General features: G+C 37.5%; 1 protein-coding gene across 2 annotated transcripts in view; it reads right to left on the bottom strand.

Annotated features, from left to right (window-relative positions):
- sh3pxd2b (SH3 and PX domains 2B) overlaps window positions 1-22181 on the bottom strand; it is a 148199-nt gene that overhangs the window by 57748 nt on the left and 68270 nt on the right. For both annotated transcript variants that reach the window (XM_039776147.1, XM_039776149.1), the window contains exon 4: window positions 18353-18429. In XM_039776147.1, the coding sequence (XP_039632081.1) occupies window positions 18353-18429 (77 nt within the window). The remainder of the gene's footprint in view (window positions 1-18352; window positions 18430-22181) is intronic.

The raw sequence follows: 22181 nt of genomic DNA, 5'->3' as shown, positions 1-22181 counted from the left end.
AAAGGTCATCTTTACGATTTTTTGCGAAAGATGGAAGCAGATGATGAGCAATGGCTGCGTTTGACATCTACAGTACGTTATAAGTTACTGTGCCCAGCTAATAAATGGTAGAACAGGAAATAATTAAGAGGAAGGCAAGAAATGCTAAGAAGGAGGTCAATGTATTAACAGTCTGTTTATGTTTCAAAAATGCAGACACAGAGTCCTGGCATAACTTCAAACAAAGAGAATGAGTTTTCTTTTTCCAAATGTTCACTCATATTTAAAAACAAGTAGTAATTTTAAAACATTTCAATAGATTGATTTGTGTTATGGTGCTGAAGAGACAAAGCGTTACGTGTTGCAAGTAACAAGTTCACTGTACTCTTTTTATGCAACAGTGCTGCTACTACTGTTCCTACTTCTTTATATAATAGCTTTCTACAAAGAACACAATTCTATGATCATTCGTAAGTACACATGTATATTACAGTTGCCCTTATCAATTTTTTGTTGTTCGTTTTTTTAAGAGTTGGAGCACGGACAGTTCAGTTAGTGACTTTCTCATGGTCACAAAGCAAGTCCGTGATAGGGACCAAACCAGGAACATTTTCTCTTATAGTGCAACTCCTTAACCACTAGACCACACTAGCAAACCTAGATGGGAAAATTAAAGTACAGATCCAGTGAATCCAGGATAGAAGAGAAGTTAAGTGTAGTGAAGCCTGGATCGAGCAGGGCCCTGTGTGAAGAACACCTGGCAAATCACAGGAATGGGAATGGAGAAGCAAAAGAGACTAATCAATGCAAATTCATAGTAATTTAAGGTGTTAAAGTAAAGGGAAAAGTCCTAAAATCCTTAAATATTTAGAAAAAAATGTTTAAGTTTCAGAAAGAAAAATAAAGTGCATTTTTGCCGGTCAGTTGATAGTAAAGATTACATTAACATGAGATTCTCCTCATTTTTTACCCATGAGTTACACTGCTTTCTCCAGGAAAACTTTTTATTTCCATTTATAGTCAAAGTATACTGCAAGGTCCCTTAATTTCTTTAAAAGGTTTTTATTGTGTGGCTTTGGAATGGAGCATAAAGTCTTAAAAAAATACATAGATTATTTTTGTTTTGTCTGACTTCTTCAGGCAGTGTGGCCTTGGATCTACGGCAGTGAACTGAAAACTGCAAGGTTCAATTATGGCCTCTGATATGCTACGAGACACTGAGTAAAGCCCTGTGCTCCATCTGAAAAAATGAAGAAAAATGTACTGTAAAGTATTGTACTGTACCCTATAAAGCACCTAGAGGACAGTGTTTACCATATAAAATGACTTGTGTGTTGTGACAAAACTAGAAATAAACCTAACTGAAAAAATTAGCACAACAAAAATATAAGACCATTTTTGTTTATGTTATATTTGTTCATATAAATATTATGTATAAAATACACACACACATACACTACCAGGGAAAAGTTTTAGAAGACTTCAGTTGTAATGCAATGAATAACCTAAAATGTTGAAAAAGTAAGCAATAAACTTCTAGAAGTTTACATTTAAAGTTTAGGTTAGCAAAATCTGAAAAAAAATAAATTTCAAAATATTACAAATGGGCCGCCTTCAGGGAATAAGTAATAGGCTACAGCCAATAGATTTTCTGCAGCAATTAAAGTAAAGTAAGCGTTTTCAAGCTGAAGCAAACAGGTATTCCAACTTCTGCTGATTACTAAGAAACCCTCTGCGTTTCTTAAAGCTGAGATGGAACAGACTGTGTTACTACAGGTACTACCCTTAGAAGTGTAGGTCTTTCATTTAGAGAAACTGAAAAAAAAAAAAAGTGTCAGTCAATATGGTGTCCAACACAATCCAAAGGCAATTGGAATCTGGAAGAAACTCTGACTGGAAGAGATCTGGCAGACAGAAAGTCAGAACCCAATCAGAAGACAAATGTCTGAGGATCTTCAGCTTGCGTGATAGGCACCTCAAAGCACAAAAGCTTCAAGCAGAACTTAACAGTGGTCGAAAAGATCAAGTCTCAGTTTTTACTGTGAAGAGAAGACTTTGTTCTGCAGGTTTGATGGGGCAAGTGACAGTAAGAAAGCCATTGCTTAAAGGACAAAATCAGGCCTTAAAGTACTGGCTGTGGACAACTGCAGACTAGAAGAAAGTCTTATGGACAGATGAATCAAAAATTGAAATCTTTGGTCCAACACGCAGGGTGTTTGTACACCGTCAAGTTGATGAACGGATGGATCCTTAGTGTGTGACACAAACTGCCAAACATGTAGGAGGAATTGTGATGGTCTGGGGTTCTTTTGCTGGAGGCAGAGTTGATGAATTCAACCGAGTGACTGGATTTCTAAATCAAAAAGGTTACCACAGTTTGGCTGTTATATCAGCAAAAAGGTGGCAACTTTGATTAATCAAAAATCTGAATGAAAAGTTGTAAACTTAATGATTCCTTAACTTGCTTTTTTTCCCATTTGCCATTGTTTATTTATTCTACACCTTGATTTCATGAAACATTAAGATATTAAGCTGTGTGCATTACCATATAAACTGAGGTGTTGTAAAATTTTTGACTGGTAGAGTAAATACACGCTAAGTAGGGCAGAAGGGTGACACAATTGACAACGCTGCTGCCTTAGGGGTTCAAATTCCATACCCTTTACCCACCTAGGTTTGTGGGGTTTCCTTTCACATTCCCAAACACTGCTGGGGTTGATTGGTGATTCCAAATTGGCCCTTGTAAAAGTATGAGCATGTGTATGGTTATGGGTGTGTGCAAGAGTGTGTCCTGTGATGGATTGGTGGCCTGTTCAGGGCCATTTCCTGCCCATGGCTGCAAAGATAGGCTATGCCCACCTGTGAATAAGTGTGTTTGAGAAGGTTATGTTATATATGCTAAGATATCTGGATCACCTGTTTATTGAAATGCAGTGGGATATGTAGTTTGTTTATTTTAGACTTTAAAAAAATGTTGTTTTTTTTTGTTATTTACAATTCTTCAGAATTTCAAAATAAAAAATAAATAATTTCAATTTAATAAGACATTTTATTTATACAGCGTCTCTCTTTGTGGTTAAAGTGCATTTCAATTACAGTTTCATAGTACAAGTAGAGTGCAGACAAATTAAACAATTTGTTAAGGGTCACACATTGTAGCAGAGATATCAGCAGCCTTGTGGTTTAAAGGCTGATACTCTAGCCACTATGCCACTCTATATGCTTACCAATGCAAACAAATAAAAAGACTCTTTAGGTGTCCAAGATTTATTGATGAACATCACAAAGGCAAAACCTACAGAAAACGACGGTGTTTTGAATATAAAGAGAATATCAATAAGGTGACCACATGGTCCCTATAGTGAATATAAAGAAAAAAGAAATTATTTCATCATACAACATGTAGCCCATACCTCCACATTAGCAGAAGCCTCCCACTTGTAATTTATATTAAACATTTGGACAATAATGATATGTGGTGGAGATACTCAGGAAAGCTTTTTCCTAGACAGTAATATATCTTTACAAACCACAACTGTAGGTACAATATGTGTGTGTGTGTCTGTGTGTATAAATATAAATATATATATAAGACCAACATGTCAAACAATTTATTTGGGACTCTTTCACATTAGCACTTATAGCTTGCAGAAAACTGGATATTTTGACTCAAAGAGTAACCCATGGCTTCAAATCTAAATAAAAAGTAAATTTGTTATTGTACTGTTTTACACATGTTGAACAGTATTACTGCGTGGATGTGAGGATACACAGGAGAGGAGGGTAGATGCAATGTTTGCCTTTAATCTGGTGAAGGCTGAGGATTTTAATTCAAAAAGTTCTCTGTGACATTCCTTAGGATAAAAAAGTGTCTGCTATTTGCTGTAATCTGCTTAAAGAATGTCCAGATGCATAAAAATGAACACTCCCACTACATAAATCTATTTCTCTACATATATCATTTGTATACCTGAATTTTTTTTCAGTGTTTAATTCAGTTGGGTTATGTGTCTTAGCAGTGTACGCAGCCAAAAGAAATTGATAGGCCAGTTCTTACTGCCCCACTGAGCTGTACAGGGCATCCGTCTGCCTTCCTTAAAGTTTACACAGCAGAGACTCAGCTGGAATATGAATCAGCAAGACCTAATAAGATTTTCCATTATCGGAGAGCATTTATACAGTCTGAACTCGACTGAATCAAGAGCATCTTTAGTAATTCCATTCAATTTTGTGTCAAAGGAAGGAGTGCTGTGTTGCATGTCTGCAGAAAGAATAAAGGGCATCTTAGGGCTCTGTCACATTTATGCATAAATGGAAGTGCTTTATTATGTGTACAGTGAAAATTTTTAAATATGGAAACATTATACTAAAAATAAGTTTTGTTTGAATGTGGTTTATTGATATGACAAGAAAATACTAAAAAAGACAATACTGTAACTAGTAATTCACTTACAACTCATTTACTATAATTAAATCTTTGCAAAGTAAATGTTTAATAAAGCAGTATGGGTCATTGGTATAATTTACAAAATAATATACTGCTAAGTAATACTCAGTAAAGGGAACAGAAAAGTACAGTATGTTAGGAGAACAGGACATATACAGGTAAAAATTGTGTCGATCAGGAAAAACTAAAGTGGACTTAACACTTTAGAAATGCAGTAGAGTAGGAGCAAATTTTCATTATATATATATATATATATATATAAACTGCTCAAAAAATTAAAGGAACACTTTGAAAACACATCAGATCTCAATGGGAAAAAGAAATCCTCCTGGATATCTATACTGATATAGACTGGGTAATGTGTTAGGAACGAAAGGATGCCACATCGTTTGATGGAAATGAAAATGATCAACCTACAGAGCCCTGAATTCAAAGATGCCCCAAAAATCTGAGTGAAAAATTATGTGGCAGGCTAGTCCATTTTGCCAAAATTTAATTGCAGCAACTCAAAATTGTACGCAGCACTTTGTATGGCCCCTGTGTTCTTGTATACATGCCTGACAACATCGGTGCATGCTTCTAATGAGATGACAGATGGTGTTGTGGGGATCTCCTCCCAGATCTGGACCAGGGCATCACTGAGCTCCTGGACAGTCTGAGGTGCAACCTGGTGGCATTGGATGGACCAAAACATAATGTCCCAGAGGTGTTCTATTGGATTTAGGTCAGGAAAGTGTGGTGGCCAGTCAATGGTATCAATTCCTTCATCCTCCAGGAACTGCCTGCATACTCTCACCACATGAGGCCAGGAATTGTCGTGCACCAGGAGCCACTGTACCAGCATAGGGTCTGACAATGGGTCCAAGGATTTCATCCTGATATCTAATGGCAGCCAAGGTGCCTTTGTCAAGCCTGTAGCGGTCTGTGTGACCCTCCATGGATATGCCTCCCCAGACAATCATTAACCCACCACCAAATTGCTCATGCTGAATGATGTTACAGGCAGCATAATGTTCTCCATGGCTTCTCCAGACCCTTTCACTTCTGTCACGTGCTCAGGGTGAACCTGCTCTCATCTGTAAAAAGCACAGGGCACCAGTGGCGCATCTGCCAATTCTGTTATTCTATGGCGAATGCCAATCGAGCTGCATGCTGCTGGGCAGTGAGCTCAGGGCCCATTAGAGGACATGGGGCCCTTGGGTCACCCTCATGAAGTCTTTCTGGTTGTTTGGTCAGAGACATTCACACCAGTGGCCTGCTGGAGGTCATTTTGTAGGGCTCTGGCAGTGCTCATCCTGTTCCTCCTTGCCCAAAGGAGCAGATACTGGTCCTGCTGATGGGTTATGGACCTTCTATGGCCCTCTCCAGCTCTCCTAGAGTAACTGCTTGTCTCCTAGAATCACTTCCATGCCCTTGAGACTGTGCGGGAGACACAGCAAACCTTCTGGCAATGACACGTATTGATGTGCCATCCTGGAGAAGTTGGACTACCTGTGCAACCTCTGTAGGGTCCAGGTATCGCCTCATGCTACCAGTAGTGACACTGACTGTAGCCAAATGCAAAACTAGTGAAGAAACAGTCAGAAAAGATGAGGAGGGAAAATGTCAGTGGCCTCCACCTGTTAAACCATTCCTGTTTTGGGGTCATCTCATTGTTGCCCCTCTAGTGCATCTGTTGTTAATTTCATTAACACCACAGCAGCTGAAACTGATTAACAACCCCCTCTGCTACTTAACTGACCAGATTAATATCCCATAAGTTTCATTGACTTTATGCTATACTCTGATTAAAAGTGTTCCTTTAATTCTTTTGAGCAGTATATATATATATATATATATATATATATATATATATATATATATATATACACACACACACACACACACACACACACACACATACATATATATATATAAATAAATTATATATATATATACATATATATATATATATATATATATATATATATATATATATATATATATATATATATATATATATATATACACACACACACATGTCTGTGTGTATGTCTGTCCGCTTTTCACGAGAAAACTACTTAATGGATTTAGATCAGGTTTTTTTCTATAATTTGACTGAACATTCCGGTTGATTCTGCAACTTCTCTCATCACGCTAAAAACCATAGTTTACTTGCAAGGAGCAATATATTCACGCTAATCCGAGACAGAGGATGCAGGCCGAGGGTAATGGGAAACGTGACGTCAAGAGTAGGGAGTCGGTCTACCTCTGTGTTTTGGAGCCAAACTTACCTCCGCTTAACTAGCAATACCTTTATGTTTATTGATTTTTAAACTTTGTCCTGTTTCAGTACTACATGGGCAGCACAGCGGGGAACGGCTAGCATCATCATCATCATCATCATCTCACGTGACACTTCAAACATTTAAAAGCGTGTACAGCAGCTGTCCTACTCTTTGTCTTTTATTTCCAGCCCCGGGCCTGGTTAAATCTCTTGGCGCACAAAGTCTTGTCTTGCAGGATGTGAGTTCTTGATATTTTTTTAGTTTATAATTTAAAATTGGAATAAGAATCTGAAAATCTAGCAACACCACATTAAAGTCTGACCAATTCTAAAAAGAATGATACCAAACATATGTATGTAGGTTTTAAAATAAGCCTGATTTAAAGCATGACAAAAAATGTGACATAAAATCATTGCACTTTATATTAAGCTGCTGTGTTGAAGATCAGTCTAGTTCATCCTGACCACTCTCAGCTTCACAAAATTAATCTTATTCATTTCTAACCTTCCCTGTCTAGCCAGCATACACAAGATAAGCAGACCAACAAAGTCAAGTGAAGAGGGAAAGCTTGTGAATTTAGGATGTTAGTAAGAGTCTGTTTGTGTGCTTACTGGTGATTAACAGTTTTTCTCTAAACTTTGCCTCATCTGAACTGATCTCACTAACTCCCTGCACTGTCTACATTTACTGCCAATCTTTACACATCACAGACTGCTGTAAGTGAAAGCTTAAGCAAGCTTAAGCAGGTATTGCACAAAGTACTCAGGCTAATGTGCGCTTTTTCGGTTGGTCTGTCTTTTAATAATGTAAAAAGTTTGCTATTTTTACAGATTTAGCCTGAAATACCATTGGTCAAGGTAAAAAGTCATCTTTTTAGTGTGAAACAAGTAGAAATGCAGACCTGATTCTTAGTGCGATGGTTGATGGCCTGCTTGTATTAATTACTGTCAAGATTTTTAGGTCACTTCTCCTTGAGAATGTCTCTCAGTATAAAAAATCCCAGAGGATTTGAAGGGGGAAATACATCAGAGCAAATGGACTTTATTACTGCAATGGTTGGAGGAGCCAGCATTAAGTTAATTGTTAGAGCCAGCATAGGACAAAGGCAGGCTACAAGGAATATTAATCACATAGTTTGGCAGGGTTCCATATATGCCATGAAAGCATCACCACTCCCTCCTGTACCGGAAAACATGGTGGAGTTCACAAAGCTACAGAAGCCACATTTCACATTCAAGATCGGCCTCTATGGTGACTCACTTTATCCATAAATGAAGGGTTTATAAAACACAAACTAGCAGACTAAGATTGACTGGGTTTAAATAATACAATCTGGAAACCCCTGTGTATCAAGAAAGGAAAGGGGAGGTCTTCTACAGCAAAGGTCATAGTCTTGACTAACTTTCAAACCAATATTTCTGCCGTCTTTTCAAACAGACACTTATGATACTGTTCCACGTATTTCAAGTGTTCTCAAAAAATCCACAAGCTGATCTGATTGTAACAAATAGAAGACCGCTGCCACATAATCAACCGTGTTGAGGTGACATTCCTCACACTTCTCTTAACCACATACTCTAAGTTAAACATTTACAGTAGTTTCCCTTAAACCAATTGCTTCATTTAAGGTTAATCATGATATGGATCTGTTGAGACACTGTTGCCTTGTTTTCCAAAATTTGTTCAAACAATGACATTTGATCATCTGTGAATTTCCCCTTGGGATTAATAAAGTATCTATCTATCTATCTATCTATCTACATTTAGGATAGTGATATAGTACATGCAACTATTTATTAAATCATACCTATCCATGCAATGAATGATTCTCTGACTAGAACTGAGCTAAAAATTAAACTATTGTCTCTTTTTAAACTCCTGAATCCCCCAGTATCGTCATATTGCATAGCAAGACAAGTGTGCACGTATTCTACATGCCTATTTTTTTTCCTGTTTTTACCTAATTTCAAATATTTTACTTTAATCAGTGTAGATACAGTGGAACCTCGGTTCACGAATGTCTCGGAACACGTACAAATCGGTTTACGACCAAAAAGTTTGCCAAACTTTTGCATCTGTTCACGACCACACATTCGGTATACGAACAAGCCAGTTTCCCTTGCGGTTTGTGCGTGCCGATGATTTCTGCACGTGTTCAGTCTCTCCCTATGCATTCCCTGTGCAGCGAGCTAGCGAGAGAGAGACACACAAAGGTGTAGAGAGACACACACACACAGGCGCGCACGAGACAGAGAGAAAGACACAGACACACACAGACAGACAGACACGCACACGCACACACACACACACACGCACGTGCATTGTTGCAATGTTACTTTTCTTGGTGGTTTATTAAATTACGGATTTTTCAAATGTTCATTTTTTTCCCTGTGCTTAAAACTCTTTAAAAAAAAGTGTTTTTAGCGAGCGGGTCGTAAAGCTGTAGCGCAAACTCTTGCAGTGTTAGTTTTCTCTGTTGTTCAAGGTTTTCTCAGTGTTATTCAGTGTTTTTACATTTAGTTTACTATTATGCTGTGCATTATATGGTATAATTAACTATATTTGTGCTTAAAACCTTAAAAAAATATATATTTACATACAGTTCATACAGTCTGGAACAGATTAATTGTATTTACATACAATCCTATGGAGGAAATTACTTCGGTTCACGACCACATCAGGTTACGACCAGAGTTTTGGAACCAGTTATGGTCGTGAACCGAGGTTCCACTGTATTTTGTTATTTGCTGAAACATAGTTTATGTCAGAAGTTTTGTTCCATGGATGAATTACATTAATAAACTGTCTGACTTTCAATTGCAGCATATTTTGCTTCATTATGCAAATGTGTGTGTGTGTACTGGAGCTCATGAACACATTGATTTGATTTTTGTGTTCTACTTTTGATATTATATATTACTAGCCACCCGCGGCGTACCATACGCATAATCAGGCTGGTTTTTTAATGATTTTTAAGCACAGGGAAAAAATAACATTTGAAAAATCGGTAATGTAATAAATCAGCAAGAAAAGCAACATTATAACAATGCACAGAACGAACAAACACACAATCGTCCGTGACTGAAAACTGGCAGACCGCCATCCCTCATATGCCCACCTCCAACTCGTCACTTGAGTCGTTGTCATCTTAGCACAGTCCAGATGCACCCGTGACTCACGTAGACTTTCCGTGTTCCTGCAGGAGCATCTAAGAAGATGCATGTTTGTCGCAGATGTGAATTACTGTATGTAGCGTGTAAAACAGTTTGCTATGGTGTACGCGGTTGTGCTTCGTAACCGAAAACTCGGTTTTTAAAGACTGCTTACTTTATTGTGTTTTAACCTCAGCTGTAAAGGATTGTTTTAAGGATCCCATGGGATACCCCTCGCAAACCGTTTTACATGCTGCATATGGCGATTCACCTCCGCGAGAAACATGCCTCTATAAACAGTCAACGTGGCTCGGAGGTGCCAGGAGTTGGTGGGCGTGGCTCCTTCCTGCATGCGTCATAGGTGTCTTACTTTTCGGCGGCTCAGTGAATCCACGCCCCTTCCGGCGTGCTTTCCATGGTTGTCTTGCCTTAGTGAATTATATATATAGATTTTTATTTCCCTTTATATATATATATTTCCAATGGGTGCTAAACTTTTGTGGGTTTATTTCTATGGATGTCATCTGTCAAATGGACTGGTAAAAGACAAGAACAAGATAAGAAACAGACAGGAATTCATTGATAGGAAAGGCAAGCTAAGGCCACTTGTTAAAACACAAAAACAAAAGTAGCAAAAGGTAGTTTACCCAATCACAAATATTTTTTTTTTATTTCTTTTTATCCAGTGATTGAGGTGTTGTTCAGCATCCTCTTCAATAGGCAGGCAAATGATGACATAGTAGTCACATGTCCTTTGGATCAGGTGACTAGCAATAGGCACAGCAACCGCAAGCAATATGGCAAAAGCCATGCAGAAGTTACCACAAAATGGCGGTGATTACAGTAAAACCCATTCAAAATGGTCCTTCAAACACATCACTGACACAATGGTAAATAATAATATGAGAAATGTTCCCAAACATTAAAAAAGGAAACGGACAAACTCCTTGGGTGATAATCTGGAGATTCACAACACTGTCATTTCAGAGCTTATGGTCAGGTTGATGTTATGTGGTTGCAAGGCATATTTTACACAAGTGCCAATAATATATAATGTATAATAGAGGCTATGATATAAAGAAGAAAGCACACCTCGCTTTAAAAACAAACAGTTAATATTTCAGCTTTGATTTTTGTTTTGTTATGATGTCAGATATTTTTGTCCCTAAAAAATTTTTGATAATCAATTTAGCAACTTTAATAATGTGACTTTTGATAATGACAATGAAATTCTCAGTTCAGCCCCATGGAAGGCCTCTTTTGGTCTATGCCACACACTAAATTAAATCCATCCAACAACACGCCCTTGCTGAATGGTTCTGTTTCCACAGTTCAAGTGTGGTTTACATTCTGTTGGCCAGTTTCCTTCCCTATTTGGCATGTGTCTTATTGCAAATGTTTCATGGTTTTTGCTGGACCTCCACCTTTTTTCATTTTTGTTTATTCTTCCTTTTATATTTGACACTTTTAAGTGAATGTTTTTTCATCCTCTTTTTATTTAAGATTAGTTACCAAAGAGTAAATAAGAGTTTTCTTGAAGTTTTGCTTTTTGTCTTCCTTGTATCAAGCTGAAAATACATTCTTAGTTATCAGGATTAGAGTTAAGGCAGGGGTTCCCAACCTCGGTCCTGGGGGCCCCCTGTGACTGCAGGTTTTTGTTCCAACCAGATTCCTAATGAGTGACAACACCTGATAGCACCGATCTCATTTAATTAGCTGGTATTATTTATCTTTTATTCTACATTCAGAAAAGCACAGCAGCATGATTTTTACATTTATAAGAAACTTAGAAATATTTTCTCTCTTTTTATTACATTTCGCCCTTTCTCTATGCAGTTTGCTCTCTTCATTGAATCTTAATAATGACAATTAAAAATAAGCAGAGCAGAAAGCCAAGCAAACAGCACTCAATCGTGAAAGGCTGCAACTACTTTAGCGTCAGCCCCACAAAGTAGTAAATAATGGATTAATTAGACCACCTAGAAAAGTAGAATGACAATCAAGATAAAAATACTGTTAAAAAGAAAAAAATACATATACTGTAACTGCTTAGTACATTTTAATACTTTTTTTTTTTAACAAACTTAGTTTTCTAATTTGTATATTGTTCCCAAAACAGGGAATCTGGGAAACAACAGTTCACTTAATTAGCCCAGGAGTCCAATGAAAAACAGAGGCTGGTTGGAACAAAAACCTGCAGCCACAGTGGGCCCCCAGAACCGAGTTTGAGAACCTCCAAGTTAAGACTTTTCATTATTGTTCTGTATCTGTTGGTTTGTTTTTAAATGTTTCTGTATTTCTTTGGGGTTTTGTCTTACTTTATTTTATTAGAAATATTTATTTTATTATTTCCTTTCTGAGTGTTTAGTTTATGTTCTTATTTTTTTAGTTTTTAAGGATTTGTTGTAAACTTCTTAATCAATAGTTATGTACTTCTCTTTTTAGATTTCCTAATAATTTTCTGTTGTTTCTGGCAGTGTACATATAAATATTATTTATTTCAGGTGTACTTAATCATAGAATATAAAGTTTTCTGCAGTTGGGTCATGCATTTTTGGCTGTCCCTCTGTGGTCCGCAATGAAACCCTGGCACACAGAAGGAACCTCCTTTGAGAATTGTATCTTCTATTCCAGGCTTGATGCTTCTTGATGATAGGTCTAGATGTTTTATCACTTTATTTTTCTTAGGATTATCCATTCCAGGAGCTGCCTAATTGTTCACAGTCTTTGAATATTTGAAAATGAGTGGCCTGTTTTTTTTAGTTATTAGCTGTGCTTGTGACCTCTCTTTCAGAAATATGTGTTTATTTGTCTTAACTGTTTGTATGATCGCAGTTTTGGCAGCTGCTGTAGCTTGTTCCAAAATTGCTGAAAGATCATATTCCATACTTGATTACAGAGTGATACCACTACAGTTTCATTTTTGTTTTGGGCATTTTTAAAACCATTGTAAAAAAGTTTAAACAATTGTGCATAGCTAATTTTCTTATCTCATCTCTTTCTTTTCTCCATTAAACCAATCAAAACATCAATAATTCCACATATTGTTTGAATTGGCCCCAGTATTCAGGCAGGTGTCTAGCCTTGCAGTCCATCTGCAGTGAGATGACTTCGGTGATTTTGTCTTCTAAAAACATTTTACTCAGTCTTTCACATCCTTTCCACTCTGACAAATGAAGAACTGAACATGTACAAACAGTAATGTTCAAAGTACAGATATACTGTACTATAAATGTGATTTAGATATAATTATTTATTAAACTTACTTACTACCCTCCTACTCATACAGCACAATTTATATTCTGTGAACATTCACAACATGGTGCACTTTAATTGCCCAATGGCCTTCAATAGCCCACTGTGTTCTATGCTTGTTCTTTAAATAGTACAACCATTGTCCAAGTGGTTAGGTCATATAGAGATATTTTGCTGATTTTTCAGGGAAGCATAGAATTCGCAGTTATAATGCTGATACATATTGTTCAAAAGCTGAATACATGAGACACTATCCAGCTAGACTTTACTCAGCTGTTCTTTTCAGTATAATAAATGTAAAAATTTCTGGGGTCCTGTTCTGCTGTTTAATACTTACAGTACATAATGTACTCCATATCAGGACTGAACACTTTGCCTTTTATTGATTACTACCATTGTATCTGCAGAAAGCAAAAGCAGTCGGATACAGAGCTGAGCTTGTAGAGCTATTGAAACAAGACAAACAAGACAATTCTACCCAGAATGACTCAGTAATAGAAAACAGTTATTCTCCTTCCGTCCACTCAGTGTGTCATGAGTTAACTACAGTATTTCCTCATCACTGTTATTAAGCTTTCAGTTCTTTAGAAAACTGCTCCCTGGAATTGAAAGATTTAACATTCATATACTTGGTTAATTCATCTCACATTCTCTCTTCTTTTTTACACTTGATTCTGTAGACCACTATAGGCATGTTTTTTTTTTGCTTCTAGTACCAGCACAATATCCTAAATTGAGCCTCTAATACTGCATGGAGACCAAATACAGAATACAGATAAAGATACTGACATCTCATAGAATACTGATTGTGTGGTTATCACAAGCAAGAGCCATTACCTAGAATAAACAAACAAACTACAAAAAAGGGTGAAGGAAAATCATCATTGAACTAATGATTAAATATGGAACAAATGATAAGAAATGTTTTTGTCCAGTTTATTAGTGTAAATTCATCCAAAAAATTATAAACTAACTAAAATGCTTTCATATATTTGCGACCTTAAAAATAATGATGGTGTCACAGTGGCGCAGTGGTAGCGTAGCAATGAAAAAGACCAGGGTTCATGTCCCGGGTCCTCCTTGTGTAGAGTTGGCATGTTCTTCCTGTGTCTGCATGGGTTTCCTCCGGGTGCTTCGGTTTCCTCCCACAGTCCAAACACTTGTGGGTTCAGTGAACTGGCAATTCTAAATTGGCCCTAATATGTGTGTGTGTGCCCTCCGATGGACTTTAATCTGCCATGCATCCTATGCTAGCTGGGATAAGCTCCAGCAGACCCCTGTGACCCTGTTCAGGACAAAGCAGGTTGGAAAATAGAAACAAACAAAAAAAAAAAACAATGATGGGCAGTAAACAGTGCAATTCTATTGTTTTTGCTTGGTTAGCCAGTTTATTTAAGCAAGTCAGTTCTATTTTTGAGCCTTTTGTCCCTCAAGAAAACAAATGGCCAGGATAGGCAGAAGCTATGCCATTTGCTGTTCTTCTACTTTTAAGCAGTTCACTTGCACAGTCGGATTCTGTCCAATTATCTGTGGGTCACAATTGGGAAAAGAGTAGTATTCACGCACTTAAAGCTCACCTTGGCATCTTTATACTCCTTTGCCAGAAAGTAATTGGTGTAAAACTGCTCTCCTTTTAATTAAATTAAAGCTAGTTTTTGGAGTAATGTTAGGAAAGAAAACCCTGTCAACTTCTTGATCACATGGCTACCGAAACTAGATGGAACACTTGACCACTAACGTAAAATTATGGCTCAAATACCAATGGTAGAAAGTAGCCAGAAAAAAATAAATACTTCTAAACTTTTCATAAATGTACTGAAGCAGAAATGTAGACAGTCACTTCACCTGTTTCATCTTAAACAGATGTTAGCTTTCATATCAGAACAAAGTGCAAAGTCTTTTTTATCCATATATATCCATGTGGGAAAATAGTCTCCAAATCATCAGAATTATGGCAAGCCAAAGCTTATTTCAGGAAATACAGGATATCCAAAGTAGGAAGTTAATGACAGCACACATGTCCAACACCCACACAAGTACCATCTGACCAGTCCTGAAGTCAGCAGATGAAGAAAGCACAATTTAGAGTGACTGGCCACATGAATATAGATTGTATATTCCATAGTAAAAATGTATGACTTACTCTGGATAACCACAATTATGGTAGTTTTTATTCTAGGCTATGGTTTTGTTGAGACATTAACTTTTTAAATATTTTAAGATTTGATTTGTTGATAATAAGCAGACAAGTATTCTGTTTCTTTGTTGTTTAATGAATACTGTATAGTATTACTCCACGTTTTGAAATCTGACCAAACATTTGAATATGTTAATGCTACAGTACATAATGCACATTAAGTATCATTCTGTATTTTTGTATAGACTTTTCAGTCTTTTACAAGATTTTTTTATCAAGCAGAACAAATACAAGACCTCATGACAAACATCTAGTGAGACGCTTCTTCAGCACCCAGTATATAATTAGCTCTGTGGATTTATCTTAATTTCTTTGTGGTCTTTGTATTATAAACGCCATAGAGATGCACGTTATTATTAAAGTATCTAATGCAGCTATTTCAGGATGGTAGTGAATGGTGAAGGTGAAGTGATTGTCATTATATACACTAATTAACCATTATATAATTAAAAGGAAATTGAAGACCTGAACTAGTTTTGCCATAAATCACTTATTCCAAGCCAGTTCAAGCATAAAGCTGCCAATTCTAGAAGTGCATATTTTGGGTATTAGTAGAATAATCAATTAGGTCATTAATGATCTATTCCATAACTATTAACACAAATGAACTAGTACACGTTACATTATGAAGTAACAAAGTGTTTCATGACATAACAAGGTTAAATATATATTCTAAACATTAACTGGGGACAGTGTTTTTATTTTGAAATAATTAAAGTGTCTAAACAGTCAATAATTCTATGCCACCATGGACTTGTTCTGTTATTTTATAGGTATAATAAGTAGGTCATGAAATACTGGATTAGAACTGTAAAATATGCATATCATGCTGAAGTGTGGATAAACTGCTAGTAAATATGAGAAATACAGGTCTCAGTATTTAAGATAATAAAGATCTATAATTTTGAAATAAGTCCTGCTAAGGATGATGGTGTAGTTGTGTTATTTTTCATTACAGCTGTTACATTTAATTGCATTTTTGTACCTCAGAGTCTGCCAAATTGATTTTCTCCTAGCTATACGATATTGAAAAAATTGTTATAATTATAGTCTAGTCTCCAAACAGGAGATCAAGCTAAACATTGAAAAAATGGTGGAAGAATTATACTTCTTAGTTGGCACAAAAGTACTTCAAAATGACCCAGGCTGGTGATAGGAGCACAGTGGTTAGGAAGAGATGGGAAATGATTCTGCATAAATATTACTTAAAAAATTCTAAAAAGTTGATTCTGTTCATCTGGACATAGTTTTTTCCCCCCCGATACGTTTCATCACTCATCCAAGTGACTTTCTCAGTCTCAGTTGATTGCAGGTTTCTCCAACCTTATAAACAGTACCTTGGCCTAACGACCAAACTAGCACCATTGACTAACAATGGGCCGTGTGATCATCCATCCATCCATTTTCCAACCCGCTGAATCTGAACACAGGGTCACGGGGGTCTGCTGGAGCCAATCCCAGCCAACACAGGGCACAAGGCAGGAACCAATCCCGGGCAGGGTGCCAACCCACCGCAGGACACACACAAACACACCCACACACCAAGCACACACTAGGGCCAATTTAGAATTGCCAGTCCACCTAAACTGCATGTCTTTGGACCGTGGGAGGAAACCGGAGCGCCCGGAGGAAACCCACGCAGACACGGGGAGAACATGCAAACTCCACGCAGGGAGGACCCGGGAAGCGAACCCAGGTCTCCCAACAGCGAGGCAGCAGCACTACCATTGCGCCACCGTGCCGCCCCGCCGTGTGATCAAAGATATGAAAATTGTCCATTGATCAATGTCCATTAGTACCATTCGCAGCAAGTTGGAGAATGGCTGCAATACCACATTGTAAGATGGTGAAAGATGTACCCTTAGGCCCCCTCCTCGGTTCAGAGATGGTTGTTTGGTCATTAGGCCAAGGTACTGTTTATAAGGTTGAAGAAACCTGCAGTCAACTGAGACTGAGGAAATCACTTGGATGAGTGATGAAACGTATCAGAAAAAAAACTATGTCCAGATGAACAGAATCAACTTTCTAGAATTTCCTTACCTGGATTATTGAGCATACATCAAGACATTACTTAAAAACATTAAAAATGCTGAAAAGCAAGTGACTGTGTTGTATTTACCCCATTTATGACACCCATTGCATGCCTAACTTACTTGGAATTTGTCTTCTTAGGGAGTCAAGGCTGGGGGTCTGTCAAAAAACAAGTCCTGATAAAGTCCATTGCAGCATTCCTTGTGTGATTTTTGGCCACACAAGAAATAAATTGTTTTTGTTGTTGTTATTTGTATGTGCTTCCTGTGTCTGTATGGGTTCTCCAGTATTCAGATTTCCTTCCACCAGGCATGTTAGTTTAATTGGCAACTCTAGATTGAGCCAGAGGGGGTGCGAATGTGCCCTGTAGTAGACCGATATACCATTCAGAGCTGGTTCTAGCCTTGTGCTCAGGGCTGCAGGGATGAACATTGGCTCTCCATGAATCCAAACTAGATAAGGTAGTTGGATGTTATTTTAATGAATGCTAGCATATGCACAATAGAGACCTTTCTGTGTAATCACAATGCTGTTTACAAAAGCTAAACGACCAAACATTGATTAACATGGCTTAAGCAGATATTCTGTTTTTATTAACCTTATCTTACTCATCTCTATTTTTGTTTCCAAGCTTTTGAGTAAAATTAATGCAGTGAAATTCCCCATGACACCCACTATATTTCCTAAGGATGTGGCACATATTATTATGCTGTGCAGTAGTGTGGCCTGATGAATAACAGTTTGCAAAACAAACAGAAGGCAAAATCTCACTTCCATGCCTGATATGACAAAAAGACTAGTACTGTATCAAGTGTTCACCAATTCAGTTTGTCGTCACACAGTTTCAGTAATAATGTGAACATCAGTAGTTTGATAAGGAGATCAACAAAGCATCTACTAAAAATTTATGTGGAGCTGCTTAAAGCAATGATGGTGACCTGCCAACAGATTTAGTGGTCAATAAATAAATAATAAGCAGTGTCAGTGTGTAGTCTCCATTTCATATTTAGGCTACATTTCTTACCGCACAGTATTCATCAATTGGCCCTAACCTCTTCATTGCAACGTCTCGAATATGACTTCGTCTGAAAAGGATTTTACCTAAAAAGAAAAGTAAATAAAAAATGTAATATTCTGTTAAGTTCTACACAATAACATGTAATTCAAGCATTTTTACCAAATCCTTTTTGGAAAATTAAAATCTCATACAAACTTCAGCTGTGGATTTAAGCTCATCTTTCATGACATAGAACAATAATTACACACAAAAATACATATATTCATAGCTACAGTATAATGATATGCCGAAACAAATCCTTAATACTCCAGTTCAACAAATATTACATAAAAGCAGTCATTTAAAGAGACATTTATAATGAAAGTACTGTATAATAAAAGCAGAATCACTAAAATAGGTCTAATCTACTAGTGACATGTATTTAGGTCCTAAACAATCCTCATAATCCAAGGATCACAAGATCACAGAATATGCCTCTCAAAATATTCCCAAAATGTCTTTTTTGTCATTTTCTAACCGTGATCACCCAAAGGCACTGGAGATTTGGCAATGGCATGTGAAACTGACCAGATGTGACTTGGCAATGCCAAATCTGAGGCTATGGGTCTCTCCTGGAAAAGATTTGTGTTCTCTTATAGTTCAGAGTGGAACAAACAGCAGCCCCAAGTGAAGGAGTTTAGACACCTCAGAATATCATCCATGAGTAACAGAGTGCCAACAGGCTGGTGCATTTGTGGCAGTACTATGGAAAATTTACCACACTTTGGTGATGAAGTTAAAATCAAGTCCTTGGACAAACGTTTCAGTGTGATAGTCCGTCCATAGCCTTCTTCATCCTGCAAGACTTGGTTGTAGCCTTGAGTCAAATGTCGCCAGCTACTTAAAGCATGAAATGTTATATGCAGATTCTGAAAAGTGGTTGGATGGATAACACAGCCAATAGTATCAATACACCAACTAGGGAAGCCTCAGCAAAATGTAAAAATCTTACATGCACTTAAAAAGAATAAAATATGTGACCAGAACAACAATCTCACAAAATGCATGCGTGGCAGTGCAGAAATTTAAAGAATCAAGCTTTACAAAGGCCTGAGGGTCTCTATAATCTGGATGTATGAGTCAACTCAGCACCAGAAAGAAATATACAAGAAGCTAGTGATATATGCAAAAACTTAAAGACCTACACTCCATCTGAACTAATTAAAGGGTTACCAATACTAACAGAGGGAGCACATGACCCACTGGGTGTGATCTCTACAACAGTAGACATAACTGCCTTGTCCTCCCAGCCATCTTAGACATTTGTTTATTCATTTACTTGATGATTTTATACAAATCATCTAGATAAAATCATAGTTGTTTCCTTGGTTTGGAGTGCTGGGCAGTGTAAAGTGACCTGTCCAGCATCAGAGAGCAGAGTCAGTGGTGTGAACTGAACTGATAACAATGTAATTTACAGGCCAGCATCTCATCATTGGGCTGCACCACATGTTATAGAAAAGTTAGAATCAGAAGCAAAGTAATTGCAGAATTATTCAAAAAAATAAACCTTTTAAATTCGGCCAGTAATTATTAATAAAGACACATGATGCTTTACTCAACTGTAGAGCAGTTGATTAAACACTGACATGCAAAACTGACAAGAAAAACTTCTGGATTGCATAACTGTATGCTCACATCCAGTGAATTGTATATGTATTTAAATATAACTAAATGAAGGTGGGTTGCATCGTAGGGCAGTGGTTGGCACTGCTGTTTTGTGCATCCGGTATCCAGTTTTCTGCTCTTGCATTATGTTTGCACATTCTACCTGTGTCTACATGACTTACTCTGGTTTTCTTCCAAAATTCTGAAAATATCTGTTACATTATCTGAAGAGACAACACTGGCCCCATGAATATTCCCTCTGATGGACTTGCACTCCCGCCCACATTGATTCCTGCCTGGCAAATGTTGCTACCAGGAAAGGCTCCTGTCCCTATGACCTTTATAAAGATTATGCAGATTTAAGACTGTTCCATTAAATGATGGCATTAGCAACAGGATTTAGGAAATTCTCACACAATGCCAAATAAAAACTTTGAAAGCACAGTCAAAACTTCCCTCGGATTAAGCAGCAGGAAAAATAATCAGTGTCTCCGCTTTTTTACAGCTTCATTGTCCCCATTAAAAACCTTAGCCTCCATAATGTACTTCCTGCAACCAACACTCTTTAACACTGTTTTCTTTCCAGATGTCTTATTACAAAAAAGATAAAGCTAATGTGGAGAAAGAGAGAGAGAGAGAGAGAGAAACAGACAAAGCACAGCGACGTCACTTTCCATGCTCTGACTGATTCATCATTTCCTCCATATCCTTCTGTCTGGCCTGTTTAGCAGATTCAGCTACTTTAGTGACCACAAACAGCCAATGTGAATAAATTCACTCATGATTATAAGTTCCCAGAAGACCTAAAGCTATTCAAGATTTTATAACGATTATCACTGACTTGTTTTCTAAGGATGCTGGCTATTTCACTCTGAGTTTATACAGTAATTAGTTGTACCTTTGTTGGGGGATATACTAGCTTATTCACACTCGTCATTTTATAACTCCTCTTTAAGTGTGCAGACACCCAAGAGGCTCACTAAGGTCTAAATAGTAGGCCATCTGGTAGTAGGCCCTAGTTGCCTCACGTGACCTATATAGTACAAATACAACACATACAGAAAAACCCCATTTGGCCCTCTTACAAGCATTCAGTCAAAGAGCAATAACAAAATGGCACTTTTATTTGTGACTGCTGAATAAAATGTAGACATGTTTCCTATGTTCTAGCCCTTTGTATAGTGCCTTTCTATTTCTAACACCACCAAAAGGTACATTACGAATGACTAGTATTTTTATATATTTAAATATTATATATTCATACAGGGTGAGCCAAAAAGAAGTACCATATTTCAAACATTTATTCTACAAAAATGCTACAAGATAACATAAATTTCATTACGGCACAAGAAAGGGTATACAGTACAAAAAAAGATTTTTTATAAATGATGTCTTCCAGGTGGTGGCCATCATTAGCGATACACTCTTCGAGACAATTTCTGAATGCTCGTATGACTTGTTCAGCCATTTCAAGGTGAATAGCGGCAATTTCATGGTGAATAGCATCCTTGAGGGATTCAAGGTTTTGAGGTCAGTGTGTGTATACCTTCGGCTTGAAATTGCCCTACAAGAAGAAATCGCACGGAGCAAGATCAGGTGAACGTGAAGGCCACCCATCATCGCCACACAGGGAGATCAGCTTCCCTGGAAACAGCTCGCGTAAAACTTGTATGAATCTCTGCGCTATATGAGCATTTCCTCCATACTGTTGAAACCAGGCATCCACCACATCCATTTCTTCCTGTTGGTGCCGCAAAAAGTTCTCTAGAATTTCAATGTAACATTCTGAAGTGACGGTGGCTGTTGCTCCCCCCTCCTCAAAAACGTAACGGCCTACAATGCCAAATTCTGCGACGGTGCACCAAATTGTAACACACCAGGTGCAGGGGTCTCTGATGAAGTTCACGAGGGTTGATTTCAGCCCAAAAGTGAAAGTTTTGCTAATTTACACAACCATTATAATGATGGCATCTCGATAAACGGTTTGAAGAATGTTCGTGCACAACTCTCTACGGATCTCCCAGCTCTCTCAGTGAGTTCCTGCACTACCATCATTTTGTACAAGTACAGAACAGTACACTGCTATGCTAACAACAAGCCATGGATTACAAGTGACATCAAGGGCCTTTTGAACCAGAAGAAAAGGGCTTTTAAAGGCGGTGATCAGCATGAGCTCAAGCGTGTGCAG

Source organism: Polypterus senegalus, chromosome 13 (assembly GCF_016835505.1).
Source record: "Polypterus senegalus isolate Bchr_013 chromosome 13, ASM1683550v1, whole genome shotgun sequence".
Taxonomy (NCBI): domain Eukaryota; kingdom Metazoa; phylum Chordata; class Cladistia; order Polypteriformes; family Polypteridae; genus Polypterus; species Polypterus senegalus.
The sequence above is the reverse complement of the archived record's forward strand: the minus strand, read 5'-3'. Positions and strand labels throughout refer to the sequence as shown.